General features: G+C 41.7%; 1 protein-coding gene across 3 annotated transcripts; it reads right to left on the bottom strand.

The window, feature by feature from the left end:
• Positions 1–99: 99 nt before the first annotated feature.
• pkma (pyruvate kinase M1/2a) lies at positions 100–15,266 on the bottom strand. 3 transcript variants are annotated; one of them, XM_069665214.1, is made up of 11 exons: positions 15,184–15,266; positions 9,792–9,976; positions 9,429–9,520; positions 7,115–7,246; positions 6,825–7,011; positions 6,269–6,539; positions 6,009–6,159; positions 5,761–5,913; positions 3,934–4,100; positions 1,607–1,788; positions 100–1,428 (listed from the first exon to the last, which is right to left on the bottom strand). In XM_069665214.1, the coding sequence occupies exons 2-11, from the start codon at positions 9,946–9,948 to the stop codon at positions 1,322–1,324; spliced, it is 1,599 nt and encodes a 532-aa protein (XP_069521315.1). In that variant the 5' UTR covers positions 9,949–9,976; positions 15,184–15,266; the 3' UTR covers positions 100–1,321. The 3 variants fall into 3 exon arrangements, with proteins under 3 accessions (XP_069521315.1, XP_069522879.1, XP_069522100.1); XM_069666778.1 differs by lacking the exon at positions 3,934–4,100 and adding an exon at positions 3,449–3,615; XM_069665999.1 differs by lacking the exon at positions 15,184–15,266 and adding an exon at positions 11,426–11,446.
• Between the last annotated feature and the right edge of the window lie 911 nt (positions 15,267–16,177).

Below are 16,177 nucleotides of genomic sequence, written 5' to 3'. Positions count from 1 at the left end.
AGCTTCTTCGGTTCATCTGAATCCTTCACTTTGATGTAAATTTAGCAGAAACTTAAACTCATGATTATTCATTTTCAAACCAAACACTTCCAGGCAGAGTAAAGATAGGTGCTCATCTCTTTTATTGATGGAAATCCAGTCTTTTAGAACAGCTCAGTACACCAGCTAAACATTATATTACCCCTTTACATATTGTTAGTTCTTACACTCTAGCGTTACAATCCAAAGCATGTTAGACACATGAAGACAGCTACAGTGAGTCATCAACATAGAAGGAGAACTACAAGCGGAGGGGAGCTACCCCTCACCCACTGGAGTTGAAGGGGACAGAGCAGCGTCACTTCAACAGGTCCCTTGTGAGAATAAAAACCCTAAAAGTGCTCATTCATATCAGTCAACGTTAGTGAACCATACTAGTGCCAACTTAGATATGATCCAAATGCAAATAAATGTAAAGGCTTTATAACATCTAATAACACAAACACAGTAACAAGCTCAAACACCTCTGTGGACATCCCAAACTAACATTTCTCTTAAGTCAGACAAAATATAAGTAGTATTGGATGTCCTCGAACAAAACTTTACCATTCACAAAAGTCAAGTATAATATTGAATGTAACATTGTCTGGAGTAGAATAAGGAGTGCAACACTTACAGATACACATAAACACAGTGAACGCTGGCTTTAAGAGAGGACACTTCATACAGACAGCACTACACAGGGATCTGTTTGGGTGGAGCGGTGGAGCAAAGGCTGCACTGAAAGGAGGAGCCCTTTTGATTTTGGATGCCGCAACTTTGTTCATTATACCGGCAGAGGAGTGTGATCAGTGAACGGTTACAGTACTTAAGGTGCTCTGTGAAGATCAGCCTGCCCCACCACGAGCCCCACCGAAACAAGATCCAGTACGCGCATGCACACAGACCAGGATGTATTCACTCTCAGACTGGTTCTCTTTTAATAATATAAGTGTTTGAGTGAATAAATACAGCAGTTTCTGGTCAGGGTGTATTAATCTGAGACCCTGCAGACTGGTTTGATTGAGAGAATCGTGAAATGTGAAAGGAATGGAGACATAAAGTGGAATCGTATGGAACAAGCATCCACTCCTTCTAAAACAGCTCTCTGGCCATGAAGGCTTAACTCTATTTATATCTTTAATTCTTTGCATTATTAGCTAAACGCTAAATGTTTAGCGGTTGAGTCTGTGAGCCCAGGTCTTTGATGAGTAGGGCTGTGAGCTGGAGTGGAGCATGAGGTGGAGCGCTATGAAAGATAGATGAAGGTGGAGGGAGAAAGCAGAGCAGCAGCTCTGGCTGTTCAGGCCACCAGAACCACGCGCATGGTGTTGGTGTAACCGGAGCCGGGACGCCAGCCGGTCAAGACGATGACAACATCTCCCTCTTTGAAGAAGCCTCTGGCCTTGCCTGAAATAAAACAAAACATTTTACTAAACTTAGCTCGTTTTAAGTCTTATATTTGATAACTTTTATAACCATCATCCATAGAGCGCTACTTTAAATTCGGTTATCTTCCTTGTTTAAAACTTTTCTTCTGCTGTGATAAATAGTTGTATAAAGTACTAGAAACATGACAGATGCTTACCCATGTCCATGGCAAAGTTGACACGCATGTCGACGTCCTCTGCCCACACATCGTGGGCTGGTTTGGTGTAGAGGACGGGGAAGATGCCGCGGTACAGGTGGGCTTGGCGAGCTGTCTGTGCGTTACGGGTGACAGAGATAATGGGGGCACGGGGCCTGTACCTGGAGAGCAGGTGGGCGGACCTGTACAGACAAACACAGAACACACAGAGCTAGGTATAAAAGATTCCCCTTCATTCATATTGTTCAACATTTCACAAGTCAGTAAGAGGCTGAGTTAACTTGGAAAGATGTTACATATTTTATATCTCAATGGTTATAATGACAATATAATTAATAAAACCTTATATTGAATTACATTTTAACATAAAAAACTATTCTTTGTAATTTTAAATTGAGTCCATGCAGATTGAGTCTTGGAAGAAGTATTTCAGTGCAATTAAAAACTCTGCTCCCGACAAAGGTGTTTTGAGATTTTCTAGCTGGTTTCGATTTATTCTCACGAGCAGCAGAGCTCTTGCATGCGATGGGTTTAATCAAAACAGTAATAAAAATGTTGCCTCGCCCTAACAGGTAAAACAAAACAGGAAAATCCGGGCAGCTGAGCAGAGTCTGCAAACACCCAGACAGCCCTGAGAGGTCAAATCAGCCAAAATATCAATATCAAAATAATTGACAACACTTCTGATGTATCACAAGTGTGTAGATGGTTAATAGGTCCAAATCCAAATGTCCAATCTCAGAACTCTTTGTTTGGCATTCCTGTTAAACCCGTTATGGGTCAGGCCTGTCCCACTGTGAAATCAACTCCCTGTGGGAATGAACTGCAGTATACTCGCCCACAATTTAACCCAAAGAGGTACAATGTTACAAACAGGGTGACAGAGAAATAGCCACCCCAAAAAAGATGAAATGATACTTTGTTTAACTAATCTTTTCACAAAAATAGATTTAAATTTCACATGATTCATAAACTATATGAGGTTATGTAGTAACTTTCTATTTTTAAGAAATCTGATGAATTACATCTGTGAGGGATGGACATTGGGACTGGGCTTATAAACCATACTCAAACTGCTGCCATTTTTCTCTGACATCACACTCAGGCAAGCTGTTGCCATGTCCCCCTGCGCTGTCCAGCTTTGCTAGTCATATAAATGATGGGAGTCTCACAAAAATAAAATACAGAGACATCCAGGCACATTTCTAGCAAAACAACATATTCGATAACATATTAGCTACCATTACACGACAGCTAATATTAGCATTAAACCAATTCCTAGCAAACATTACCATTTGATACTGTTACACCATATTATACAAAGCACATAAATTCCTACCTAATTCTAGCTAGCTAATGATATGCTAGCTAGCTAACAGTAATGTTAGCTTGGAGTTGGTTGAATGCTAAAGCTAGCTGTTGCAACAATCAAATTACTTTTTTGGCTACTAATTTGGCCTCATGCCCTCCAGATTTTTACTACTGATTGTTTTTCAGTTGATGATAAATTGAGGGGTGGAATAAAAGCTTTTCAGAATCTCTTAAACCTGGATTACATTATTAAGCTTCCTACCCTAAGAGTGACGCCAGAGAAAAATGGCCGCCATGTAAATATGGTGACTGACAACCCCCACTCTCAAAATCTGCTTCTATCTCCACCCAGCCTATGTAACAGCTGTCAAACACACACACAAACACACAAAATCAACAGAGTGGGATCTGTAAGAGCACATTAGGTGTTGGAGGGAGAATCGGGAGTCGTGTTGAACAGGCTGCTGCTAATTTGGCAACACCTTACCTTCGGCACCAGGACCACTCCTCCTCCATCCTTCTCTTTCTTACCTCCCAGTCTTGGTGAGAACAATGAAGGCACTAGCGCAACATTTGAAGGATGACTCGACAGCTCCGACAGCCACAGCCTCTGAAGGGTCTCTGGTCAGTTGGGAGTGTCTCCTCAGCTCTTCAAACAGCTGTCTGTGGAAGGTGGCTGCCTCGGCCTCTCGTGCTATCTGAGCCCAGACGGACCATGAGGGAAGGGTGGCGGGGGTTACAACAACTGCACGCAAAGTCACTCACACCACTGGGAGAGACTGCCAATCGTATAACTAGACTCCTGGTTAAGGAAGGTCAGCTGTTTGTTTAATAATAGGCACTTAAACAAATTGAAATCAAATTCAATTAAAAATCAACCCGCAGTCTACTTAAAGTGTCTGCCAGGCTCTCCCAGTAAATTCCTTAGACAGTTCCTGTCTGGCCCTACTCTCCCTCTCCTGAACTTCCGATACCATTGCCCTCCTCGACCTGCCAGAACCAGATTACCTGCCTACCTTCCAGAGCCAGTGAGCACAATGATCCCAGAGGCTAAGCTCTTAAAGGAGGCCTCAACAGCGCCAATTGCAATAGCCTCAGCGGGGTCTTTGCAGTACGGCGTGGAACGGCGCAGGTCCTCAAACACCTGCCGGTGGAACATGGCCGCCTCGGCTTCACGAGCAATCTGGCATAAGTGAGGGCAAGATGCATCACGCAAAGACATTCCCACACCAGGCACACGCAGATTGAACATGAGGAAAATCGGGTGGAATACAAGAGAAATGACAGGAATATGGGGGAACAAAGAGGGATGATGATGGAGTCAGGAGAAGGTAAAGAAAAGAAAAGGAAAGACAGGGACGGGGAGGAGAGTTTAGGTATGCAATTAGTGTGGGCGAATTATCAACGTTCAAACATTCAAGAGTCCAAGTTTTACCACAACCATTTACATAATGTCATTACATGTAAAATAATACTGTACAACTCATGCCAATCTCCACTGAGATAAAAAAAGACTATTTAACCTTAGGACTTAAAAAACAAAATGACTGAATTGAGCTTAATTACATTTATCACATATAACTAATGGAAAAACCTGACTTCAACTGGGAGTTGAAAAAGGGGAGCGAGGATTTAAAAGGCCACATGCTGCAGACGTGTAAACACATGGTTAGAAACAGCCAGGAAGAATGAAGAAGAAAGTCTTAATGTTAATGAGAAAAGGACGATGTCTGATAGTCAAAGTGGCTTGGAAGCAGAGTTAGTCCATGCGATTCTGGAGAATATAAGGCTTATAAGTACATGTGGTTTGAGCTCAATAGAAGTTGTCATTTACTTCAGATTGTGAAGCTCCCACTGCAACTTGAGCAGAAGGACAGCAAGCTCAAAGGCAGGAGCTGCAGTAATGCTGAGTCACTGCTACATCTGCATAGCAGTGCAAACACAGAGTGTAGCCAAGAACAGTGCAGGATAGCCAAGAAAGGCCTGAACGAATAAAGCAGCTTTAACTGCATCGTCCATCCATGCAATTAATACTATTGGCTTTGTTGCTGTATGAAATCTTTAAGACCTTATTATAAGGATTCTAAAAGGTCTTTTACTTGTTTCTGTCCCTGAATGACAAAACCTAAGCAAAATAAAATAAACAAGACACAAATGGTTCCCCTTATTTGTATTCTGCTGTTACTGCCTCAGCCTTATTTTTATGATATGATTCTTTTGCCAAACCATTGTTGGGTGATTCTGGCTGAATCAGTTTATGGATGAATCACTTTAGGGATATCAAGACATATTAACAAAGGCAGGTAAACATAGAACAAAGGGTGACACCTAATCTAAGTTTGGGTGAAATCTAATCTCAGCATGTCATTAAAACATTTAATATTTGTCACAATTATCCCAACTGCATGGAAAATATGCAGGGAAAATATTACTATTGTTTGGAATATTGATTCATTGTTGATTGATTATTAAATAGCATACCTTAGTGGCAGTGAATTTGCATTTAAGTGAAAGAATAGATAAATCAATGATAGATAATTCCAGTTAGCCTAACAGTCCTGCTTTAGCAGCTGTAAGGCCAAGTGAAACAAAGTTGCAGCGTCATTGGACATCTGAGAGACAGATGTGTTCAGGTGAACACAAAAAATAAGGAAAGAGAAAGAGTAACCTCCCAGTCTTTGACCAAAACATGCAAACGAGTTAAAAGTGAGAAATCATGCAAGATCGTCTCATAATCAAAATTATTTCACAGATCAATAATCCTCACTTTATGTCTTTATGCTTTACTTTTAATTAATTCTTTTAATATTTAACAGTGTTATATTTAATACACATTAGCTCACCATGTGCTGTGTGCGTACTGCCTCCAGGGGGTAATCTCCCTTAGCGGTCTCTCCGCTCAGCATGATGCAGTCGGCTCCGTCCAACACGGCGTTGGCTACGTCACTGCCCTCAGCACGGGTGGGCCTGGGCTTCTTGATCATGCTCTCCAGCATCTGAATGATATTCATGTGATGCGTTAGATTTCTTTAAATAATTTCTTTAAATCTGTGTATGTTGCTCTCTAGCAGGTCTTTTGCTTTTATCTCACCTGAGTGGCGCATGTGATCGGCTTGCCAGCTCGGTTGCAGCGACCAATCATCATCTTCTGAGCCAGGAAGACTTTTTCTGTGGGGATCTCAATTCCCAGGTCACCACGGGCAACCATGATGCCGTCGCTGGCCTCCATGATCTCATCGAATCTGAGCAGGAGACAGAAAAAGACATTTTAATCTAAACTGTAAACTGTTGTTCAGAGCCTTGTTGCTAAGGAATACATAAAAAACTAACAGCACAACTTTATACACACACCTGCGTACACCTTCGTGGTTCTCGAGCTTGCTGATGATCTTGATGTCTTTGCCTTTCTCTCCCAGCACGGCTCTGACGGCGTGTACATCATCAGCTTTGCGGATGAAGGAAGCAAAGACCATGTCGACTCCGTGTTGCACACCAAACTGCAGGTCCTTGATGTCCTTGTCTGAAACAGCAGGCAGGTCTACGGCAGCACCAGGGAGGTTCACTCCCTTCTTGCTGCCCAGGGTGCCACCGTTCTCAATCTCGCAACTGAGGTAATCGGTACCTGGAGAGCCAAGGAAATATTTCTTTGCTGAAGCTTTTCACAAGGTTTTAAACAGTGCAGTGTTTTCTATCTATAGTGAAATTTGTGTTTGGACAGCAGTTTATAATACAGAACACTGAGACCAAACTAGCTTCCTTTCCTCTACATTCCTCAGGTTTTTAAGATTTCAGAGCTAAATACATCTAAGAGATACAATATGTATACGTACATGTAGTGCTGTGTTTTCTATACATTCTAAAAGGAGCACAGGAGACTTCTTATTTTGTTTGCCACTCCTTCACTCACCAATCTCTTTAACCTGCAGGGAAATGAGTCCGTCGTCAATGTAGATCTTGCTGCCGATTTCCACCACTTTGGTGATGTTCTTGTAGTCGAGCCAGAGGACCTCATCGCTGCAGTTGTCCATGTCAGCGTCATCCAAGGTAATCTTGATTAGGTTGCCCTTCTTCAGCTCCACCTCAGCTGTGCCGCTCTGTTTAATCATTAAAAGATTATATAGTTTTACTTTCTTTTTTCATGCTAAAACGGGCATTATTAAGACTGTTGTTTTGGTTTAAAGAACAAGCTAAACTCACTCCCTGGATCAGGCCGGTCCTGATCTCTGGCCCCTTGGTGTCCAGGGCGATGCCAATGGGCCTGTACTGGATACTGCCAGGCTCGAAGCTCTCACATGCCTCACGCACGTTCTTGATAGTCTCTGCATGGTACTAGAGGAAGAAAGAGAAGTGCAACAGAACGAATACAATAAGTAAGATACTCAACTACACAATTATTAATTTCGAACCAACATCTTGCCGCTGTCACATAAATCAAAATGAAAATTAATATGACAAAGGCACTGCTATTAGATTACCAGGAAATTATTGCTTTTATCAGGCCGGGACAATTAAAAGATAAGGTGTGCCGGACAACACACACAGTCATAAACTTGAGTCATACTGCCAGCATCACTACGGGGTCATTCAGTTCTTTCTATCAACCTTACTGACATGTAAAAAAAGATGACATCTGCCCAACCCTACTTGTGTCCTTGTACTTTTGTGTCCTGCTATAATGAAACCTTGGACAACACCTTAAAGGATTGCAATGTCTTTGTGTCAAGTGCATGTTGTGTAAAAGTCTGAATGAGGAAGTGCAGTGCAACTCAGGGGGAAATTCCTCGGTTCAGTTGCTATTGAACAATAGACGATACATTTTCATTTGAAAGGACAACAGCAACAATGGAGCTTTGCCCTGAACAATGGTGCCGTGGTGATAATGTCTGCAGAGGGGGTCAACTTGGGTTTAAAACGTGGAAAATGATAGAAGTGATGTGAACTTTCCTTCCCCTCAAAATTCGGCACTGTCATAACTGATGCAGACATAAGTGCACACTGATGAACACGTAGCAGTTTTTGTCTCAGTGAGGACGACTGTCTGCTGCTCATGCTGCCCGTCAGGGTGACCAGAGCTTTGAATAATAACTTAAGTGGCAGGTAATCAAATTGGATGTCTTGCACACTGGCAACACACTGAGCCACGCTACACTCACTGCACTGTGACAATAGGAAAACCTGGATTAAGTCTCACAAAGTCAACCACCGCAGCTGCAGGGCTTAAAATTCTATCTTCTGAAGAGTTAGCTTCAGAAAGTCGAGGTTTTATTATTACAGTTATAATTCATTGACGTCTCTTTTGCAATGTTTTTTATACTGGTTTTGACATAATGTGACTTTCTGGACTTGCAACATACTCTACTTTCCACTTCCCACTTTAATTAAAAGTGGCCTGACCTTGCTGTTGGTGTGTACACACAATAAAAGTGTCTAGTCGTGCTGATTGCTGATGAGATAAAGGAAGGGCAGGGAGCTACGCATGATGCATTAATGGTACAAAGCCAACATGGCCCTGATTTCTTTTGCTGTTCTCTGAATCCAGCTGAACCTTAAATCTTGGTTTAACAACAAACAGACCCACTCAAACCATAGATACTTTTCACTGAAGAGGACTTAAACATGTTGCTAACAATTAATTGGTCCTTTATTCTTAGACAGTAAAATCCTTATGATCACGAGGAACAGCTCAGTATCTGTTAGTGCAGTGAAATTATATATCTGGTTGTAGAAGTTGGAGAAAACTTCTTGCAGAATATTAATCTACAAAGTCATCACATCACAAATTATCATACATCAACCAACAACTACTAATGTGACACTATGAAAAGTTCAAATGAATTCAAAGTGCACTGCTTCTCTTATGTGTATCATTTTCTCGTTGGATCATAGAATCTGTTGATTAATAGGATGGGCATCTGTAATTTGTTCTTTCATGAGCCTGAGGGCAGAGTCAGACTGCGAGTGAGACACCGCCTCACCTGAACCGACTGCTTGGTAACAAGCTGGTGGCAGTTAGCCAGTCCTTTTTAGTTACCGCATCTAGGGATTGTTTGGTTAGGTTATATGTGGTTATATAATCACCTTTTGTTATGTAAAAATAACCGTTTTATTGTGCGGTAGTCCCATCTTTGCCTTACCCTTACCTATCTCTTATGAATAGAACTTGGTTAGCTAACACAAACTGCAATCTTATGTTAGTTAGCACTTCTACTCTGTCCATTCATGGAAACTGGCCTAGTCCTGCATAAAGTGGCAAGCTGATAGTGGTTCATAATGAGTGACGTGCTTGTTCACTGTAAGTTGTGTTGACCTTCTTTCACCATAGTTATTTTCTGCAGAGTTACAAAAGCTGATTAAAAAAAGTCAACACTGCCATGAAGATAGTTAAAACCAGCAGACACATTCCTGTGATAAAGCACACAACCATGTTTGATCAAACGTGACTTCTAACAATGTGACTTGTTAGCTGTACTTTCCCAACTTACGTAGTAGACAGAATTGTTGTAAGACCCACCTCGTGTGTGCCGTGGGAGAAGTTCAGGCGAGCGATGTTCATTCCAGACTTGATCATCTCCTTCAGTATGTCGACAGAACGGGAGGCCGGCCCTGCAAATAAAGATTAGCTGACGTTAGAGGGCACACTTATTCTATGGGAAGAAAATCTCTTTTTCATTAAAGGATGAAGAGTATTTTTTTTAGCAGGTTTTATTAAAGAGCTGTGTAAGTGCACACAGTTTATTTACAGTTCAACTGTTGCAGTATGCAGTAACATTGCCCTGTTCCCAAAGACAATAATTGCCATAAACAGGCCTTGCAGGCATCTAATAGCAACCATAAATCTCAGCAACTTAAATGTTGACTAAAAGTTTTGACCAACCAATGGTGCAGATGATGCCAGTGTTCCGTGCGGTGGTGGGCTCAGAGTCGATGTCCAGCAGGCACATGTGTTCCAGGAAGGTATCAGCCATGGCAGCGTTGAGCTGCTGTGTCTGGATGAAGGCAGAGCCCATGTCTAGAACCTTTGGATGAGGCATGGTGTTTACTGGTGCAACTGGAGAAGTCCTGCAGAAAAAAGAGTAAGTATAGAGGATACAGTAACGACAACTTACAGCATTGTCAACCAATCTGATTTAAAATCGGCCAAAAGTCAAACATTAATAGCGTTTGGCTGGGAGCTTTAACTAATTTTACACATTGGTTGCTTTTATGTAAAACACAATGGTCTAATAGATCTACTGCAGGCTGATGGATTTATTTCCGAACGAGGTCACACCAGCCAGCAATTACTGGCACTGTATCCAACCCCATTGGCAACAAACTGCACCCAAATACTGCTTGGCTGCCCTTGTGGTAGTCATGTTAAAGAAGGACAATGTCCCAGTGGTCAATTAATTATGTTGGTTGCTATCAGAAATAGATTGCACATCTATTTTCAACTCAGCTACTTAGACTAAGGACAATGAAGATTTATACTCATACTTGCACTGTCTCTATACTCCACATGGGGAGTAGAGCAGTATAGCGTATTGAGCTGCTACACCATATTGTACATTCTGTACCCCCCACCCACTACTCCCTGAGTCACCCATGGCAACAACAGCATCACGAAGCTCATCATCAGGGGTGAAATTTCCAAGCTGTGATCACAACACTTTCGGCACGCCTATCTGGCTAGAAAACAGCCAACATAGCATGTAGGAGAATTCTCAACAAATCCTGTGCAATTGTGAATGGCTTAATACCACCATGTGCAAACAGTGTGCATGGATGTGTGGCATTCCAATGAGAGACACTACAAAAACATCTAGGCATGTCTCAACATACAGCCGAAGGGGCGGGTGTATTTGAACAGCGTGCAGCATGGACGCTCACTGCTGATGAGGAATGCTGGTTCTACTATGGCTCTAGATGCTGGGGTTACATAACTAACACAGCTGACTGAGGCTGAAAAGCCTGCTTGAACAGACAATCTGGTGACACAGTCAGTAGTAGAGATCTGTGCAATTCAAACACTGGGTCTGGGCCTAACGAGGAGGTCAGAAAACGGCCAGCTTTGTGCAATATTACATAAGTCATGATGGTGAAGATCTTTCTGAAAAAAAAAGGCCAATGAAAGTAACAATTATCAAAAAGGTAATGTATAAGAGATGTAAAAGAGATTCCCTTTGTAAAATGTACCAAACAACCTTAAAAATATGGTGACTGTCTGCCATTCAGGCGACAGTCAAAGCACCCAGTGGATGGATCAAGTTCTCTTTGTTTAAATTATACATTGAAGTGCCCTTCAACAAAGAACACTCTCACTGGTTGCTTGTTTGGCAGAACAAGGTAACAATTAATATCACTTAAACAAGCCCTTCTTCCTTCTCTGATGAAGTCCACACAGAAGCGAGACCTGTCCTGAATTAAGAAAAAGCATTTGTCCCTCAATGATGGTAATTTACTGTTACAAAGTAGCTACTTGGTCCCATCTTCAAGACAAATGACAGAAAAGGCTGCTATTGTACTCACAAGGGAGGAGGAAATTACACATTTCTGATGGTTGCAAGTGTGGCTGGTGCAACTCCATTAAACTGTTACATTCGACAGTGTCACTAGACAGTGTCCTCTTACTCATCCACATCCTTATTACAAATGCATCATGGTGGGGGATTCCGGCCCGCTAAACCAATGGGCTCCCTCAATGAGAGCTGCTGACTGATGATGTAACACTTGAGTCAATGGGGCATACTAGTGCCAGACCAGTGCTGTACGTGAGCACAGTCACATCCCACCACTGCAGCACACACACATCCACAGAGAGGTGGGGTCTGAGTGGGATCAACCACCAGGAAGGACTGCAGAGGGGAGACTGAAATGTTACCGTTACTGTGCTGTATTTCTCAAGAATTACACACATTATTCATTTATGATTTAGGCATTTTTCTGAAGAAAGAGATTTTTAAAAAATTATTTATGCTACGTGTGTGATTTCACAAAATGCTCATATAAATAGTACAGGGCCATGTTGATGGGGGGAAAAACACCTGATGATGAGGACTACTGTTGTATGTATTTCCTTTTTCCTCATATCACATCTTTGCATTACTGTCATGATGGGATCAAATTTCATTAACCAACAAGGCATAGCCTGCATCTTTGTCAGTTTAATGAAATGTCATCCTCAGGTAACTCAGCCTGAATCCTCAGGTGAAGGCTTATTTTTGGAGCCATCAGAAGAATTATAACTAGCTAAGGAAACTTGTCCTTAACCACATGCAGCAAAGTCATGATCTGTCTGACCCCAGCTTGTTAACTCAATTTAAAACCAAATTACATCATTGGCTGTAATGGCTGACTGGCAGCCATGGTTATCGTGTCTGACCTCCGGACAGCAGCCGTAAGAACAACAGCAGCCAGGGTAACCCTGACACAGATGCAGGGCTAACTTTAGAGCTGACTGCTAATAATCCCCTTAAATCCCTTCCCACCACTTCTACCTTTGTGACACACTCTCTCCTCTTAACATACTCTCAGTCACCCTGTCTCTTGACTCTCTAAACAATGTCCTAATCACTTATCAGTGAAACACGCCTATGCAATCATCAGCAGCCATAGCAACACTGCTATCAGGGTGACATGACATTTACTACCATCTACTATGAATGTGACGCAACACTTGGCTAATCCAAGCTAGCTCACAGAGACAGTAGCCGGTTGCTCTCAGTCACACCCACTCAAACAAGGCAGCATTAGCAGATAATCTCTACATACCCCCTGTAGATCTTCCTTTTCCCTCTGGGCACAAACAGGCACCTTCTTAGCAATGACCTCCAATACAACCCCAGACTGTTGCAGCTTCGATTGCCAATGAGCAAACCTCTCCCTGCAACAGCAGTCCACGCAGAAGTGACCGCTGCAGCATGCGTGCATACATGCGACACTTCCAGGAGCTCAAGAGTAAATCCCTTCAATGAGGATAAAGGACATGGAGAGCGTCTGCTGTGACCAAGCAATCGCCATGATCTGAAAGCATGGGCGTACATGAGGTTTTCACCACGGCACACCGCAGCAGTGTCACATTAATGTTACTACCAGCCTAGGTCATGCAGCCCCCCAGGGTTAAAAATGGAGTCTTGGCTAAAAATAACAACACACAGCATGCTGAGTCTGTTTGTAGAAATCTAATACTCTGAATGTATGATGGTACTTACACTATGTAGGCATGTAAACGTCAAAACAAACCTTAGATGGGGAAATGCATGGAATTACGTTAATTTATGATGCAGAATGCTGTGCATATCTCATACATTTCAAATACAAATGCTAAACCATATGGAGTTTTGTTTAACCCAAGCACTTTACATCAAAATTAGTGCACAGAGTGTGCAGTAAGGTGCATCTGCAGTGGCAAAGGAGTACCCATAATTGGTAGTGTTCCAAATCATGACTCAATGTAGCATTAGTCAGCAGACATGCAGCTATTGTGGGCATAGATAGCATGGGAGCAGAGCCAGCTGCAAAAGGCCTTATCAACTGCACTTACCAGCAGCTCACCTGCAACTTAACTAACTTAACCACAAGAACAGGTAAATGAAGTACTTAGTTAATTACAAAAAACATCAAAAGTTATAGCTTAAATTGTAACTTAACCTAACAGTGTAGAATTAAGTGCTCTTTTTATTTCCCACAGCAGTTTTTGTGATCTTTAGATTGAGTCATTAGAGAGTCAGTACTTCAAGGTAAAGTATAAAGTTGTTACAAATATTAATTTGTTGTTGTAACATTAATCTTTATAGGATATAACGAGTCATTTGTGACAATTGAGACTTTATACTGCTGAAGCAAATAATAAATACCAATCCTTTAAAGTTCTCTGCTCATAGTGAAGAGCCTGGATCAAAGTAATCTTCTCCCTTGTCTGGCTTATCACTTCAACAAAATTCCCAGTCATTTGACATTATAACCTGACAGGTCCACTGGGAAAAAGTCTCCATTTTGTCATCTGGGCCTTTAGCTAGGAAGGACATAGCAATGACAGTGGCTCCAGAGTTTTGTTACACACAAAACAAGTACTTCTCATAACATAACAAAGTGTATGCTGGCTGCAATGCAAGTCCTACACATACCCTACATACATCACAGCAGATGTACCAAAAAGGATTTGTCATTAAAATATGAAATGCAGCTTAAGACATAGCCCATCCCTTTTCATACAATCTTCTCTCTCCTATTTAAGAAATGAGCAGAGAAAAGGCTCAAGCTGTCAGATAGAGAGCTAAAAAGCATAACTACTTATAACCTAGACAGGGAGGGTAAAAGCTGCCTTCCTGCCCATGTACTGACTGTCAACAAGGCCTCTTATATGTGTCAGCACTGCAGCATGCTACTGCAGTGAAGCTGCTACAGCAATTTACACATTGCAAACGACATCTCTCATAACATAGGACAGTTATTTTTCTTACGCCATAATAAACGAGGTTCGGATTTATGCCGGAGTGTTTCTGAGGAAATATAACAGCTAAGACGGATGAATAAAAGGATAAACGTGATAAATGTATCAACCCAGGCTAACTGCCATTTGGAGGAATAAGACAACATCACACCACTTTCAACAATGCCTGTGAGTTTTAGCGTTGGTACATTTATGTCATGAGTCTAACCGTCTGGGTATTTTAATTTAATTCACTTGTATACAGTGCAGACGATGCGCTAAAGGTCACGTTCTCATCCTGCGTCACATTTTCCTGCTCTAGGAACATCACAGAAACTGACCAATGGGAGGCCGAGAAGACGCAGCGGTCACGCCCACAACAGGAGGCAACAGGAAGCGATTTTTCAAGCTTCACCACTAAACGCATCACGTTGAATTTTACCATTTTAGAAGTAAGAACTGTGTTTAGCAATAAATTAAGACTTAAGTGGTTAGCATTTAGCAACAGAAATATCTACTCAGTGCGTCAACAAATTCCCTCAGTTATCCTCCTAAAAAACAGCATTTTTCAATCACAACGTTGTTTAACAATCACCAAAGTGGGACTAGAAATGGCTTACATAAGCGAATCACAAACGTCCAGATGTACTGGCATTTTAAAACCTAATTTTCATTTTAAAAAAGCGTGTTAGTAAATGAGGAAGAAAGCCACGAGTGACCGACTCATACATTCCCAGGAACTCGCAGGATATCGCTAGAGATACAATTAAAACAAAAGAAGATTTAGAAGGTAGTAGCACAAGTGTCCTACAAGTTATCAGGTCGATATACTGCAGCCCCTGTTCAGGATACCCACCTTGTCTGGATGAGGAAGCGTTTGGACCGATGTAACTGCCGTTACACTGAGCTCAGCTCAAGGTGATCTCCCTAGTCCCTCACTCTGCGGAACTACTTTCTAGTGATGCTGAGAGATATTCATCCGAGAAAATATAGATAAATTAAATATATTACACCGTCCGAGCACATGTGTACCGACAACACCTATCGCACATTACCCAAACAGGTGCTATATTTTACTATTTCTCCAGTTGTACATCAGAAAACAGTCAAAACTATAAACGACGCGGAGGGATACGCAGATGCGTGGTGGAAGTGCTTGGCAAAGTTAGGGAGCCAATCAGAGCGCGTGGAAGCATCAGTACAGCATGAAGCATGACATGTGACTGTGAATGGCGTGGTGTAGTAGTTTCCTGAATAATGCAGTGGTTAGTTACATAGCCATTGCATTTATTAATGGCCCTTAATGTCGTTCAAATGAGTAATCTGTCATGTATGTTTTTGGCTCCATTATCGGCAAATTATATGCAAATCATCGGCTGACGACATGGGTTGAAGGAAATCATCATCACACGTGTTGCAATGTACGGTAATTGTCCTAAAGCTGTCAAACCAATGTTATTTCCTTATTATATATGGAATTTATTGAGACTGGTGCAATAATAAGACCAAATTACTGTTCACTTTCCCAAACCCATTTATAGATTACAGCCAGTCAATGGATGTAAGAGAGATGAATCAAGGACCCTCGTGATGTGGTAGTACCTTGCTACTGTGCAGTGTTTGAGGCAGTACCTCCATCTAGTGGTGTAAAATAATATAACAGTTTTCCACTCAGTTAGGTAAGTTAGTGTAGTCTTATGGGGACAAAAATAAGTTTGCTTTTATCATGTTAAAGGTGCAGCACATTTTGATTACAATTTCTAGAATTACATAAAACCAAAATTATATCATAACAAGATGCACAAAAAAAATCTACTACCAGTCCTACATTACTAGGCCTATATCTTCTG

Source organism: Semicossyphus pulcher, unplaced genomic scaffold, assembly GCF_022749685.1.
Source record: "Semicossyphus pulcher isolate SPU_LCO1_2020_fin unplaced genomic scaffold, fSemPul1.0.p SCAF_1, whole genome shotgun sequence".
Taxonomy (NCBI): Eukaryota; Metazoa; Chordata; class Actinopteri; order Labriformes; family Labridae; genus Semicossyphus; species Semicossyphus pulcher.
This window is presented reverse-complemented; position numbering and strand designations above follow the sequence as displayed.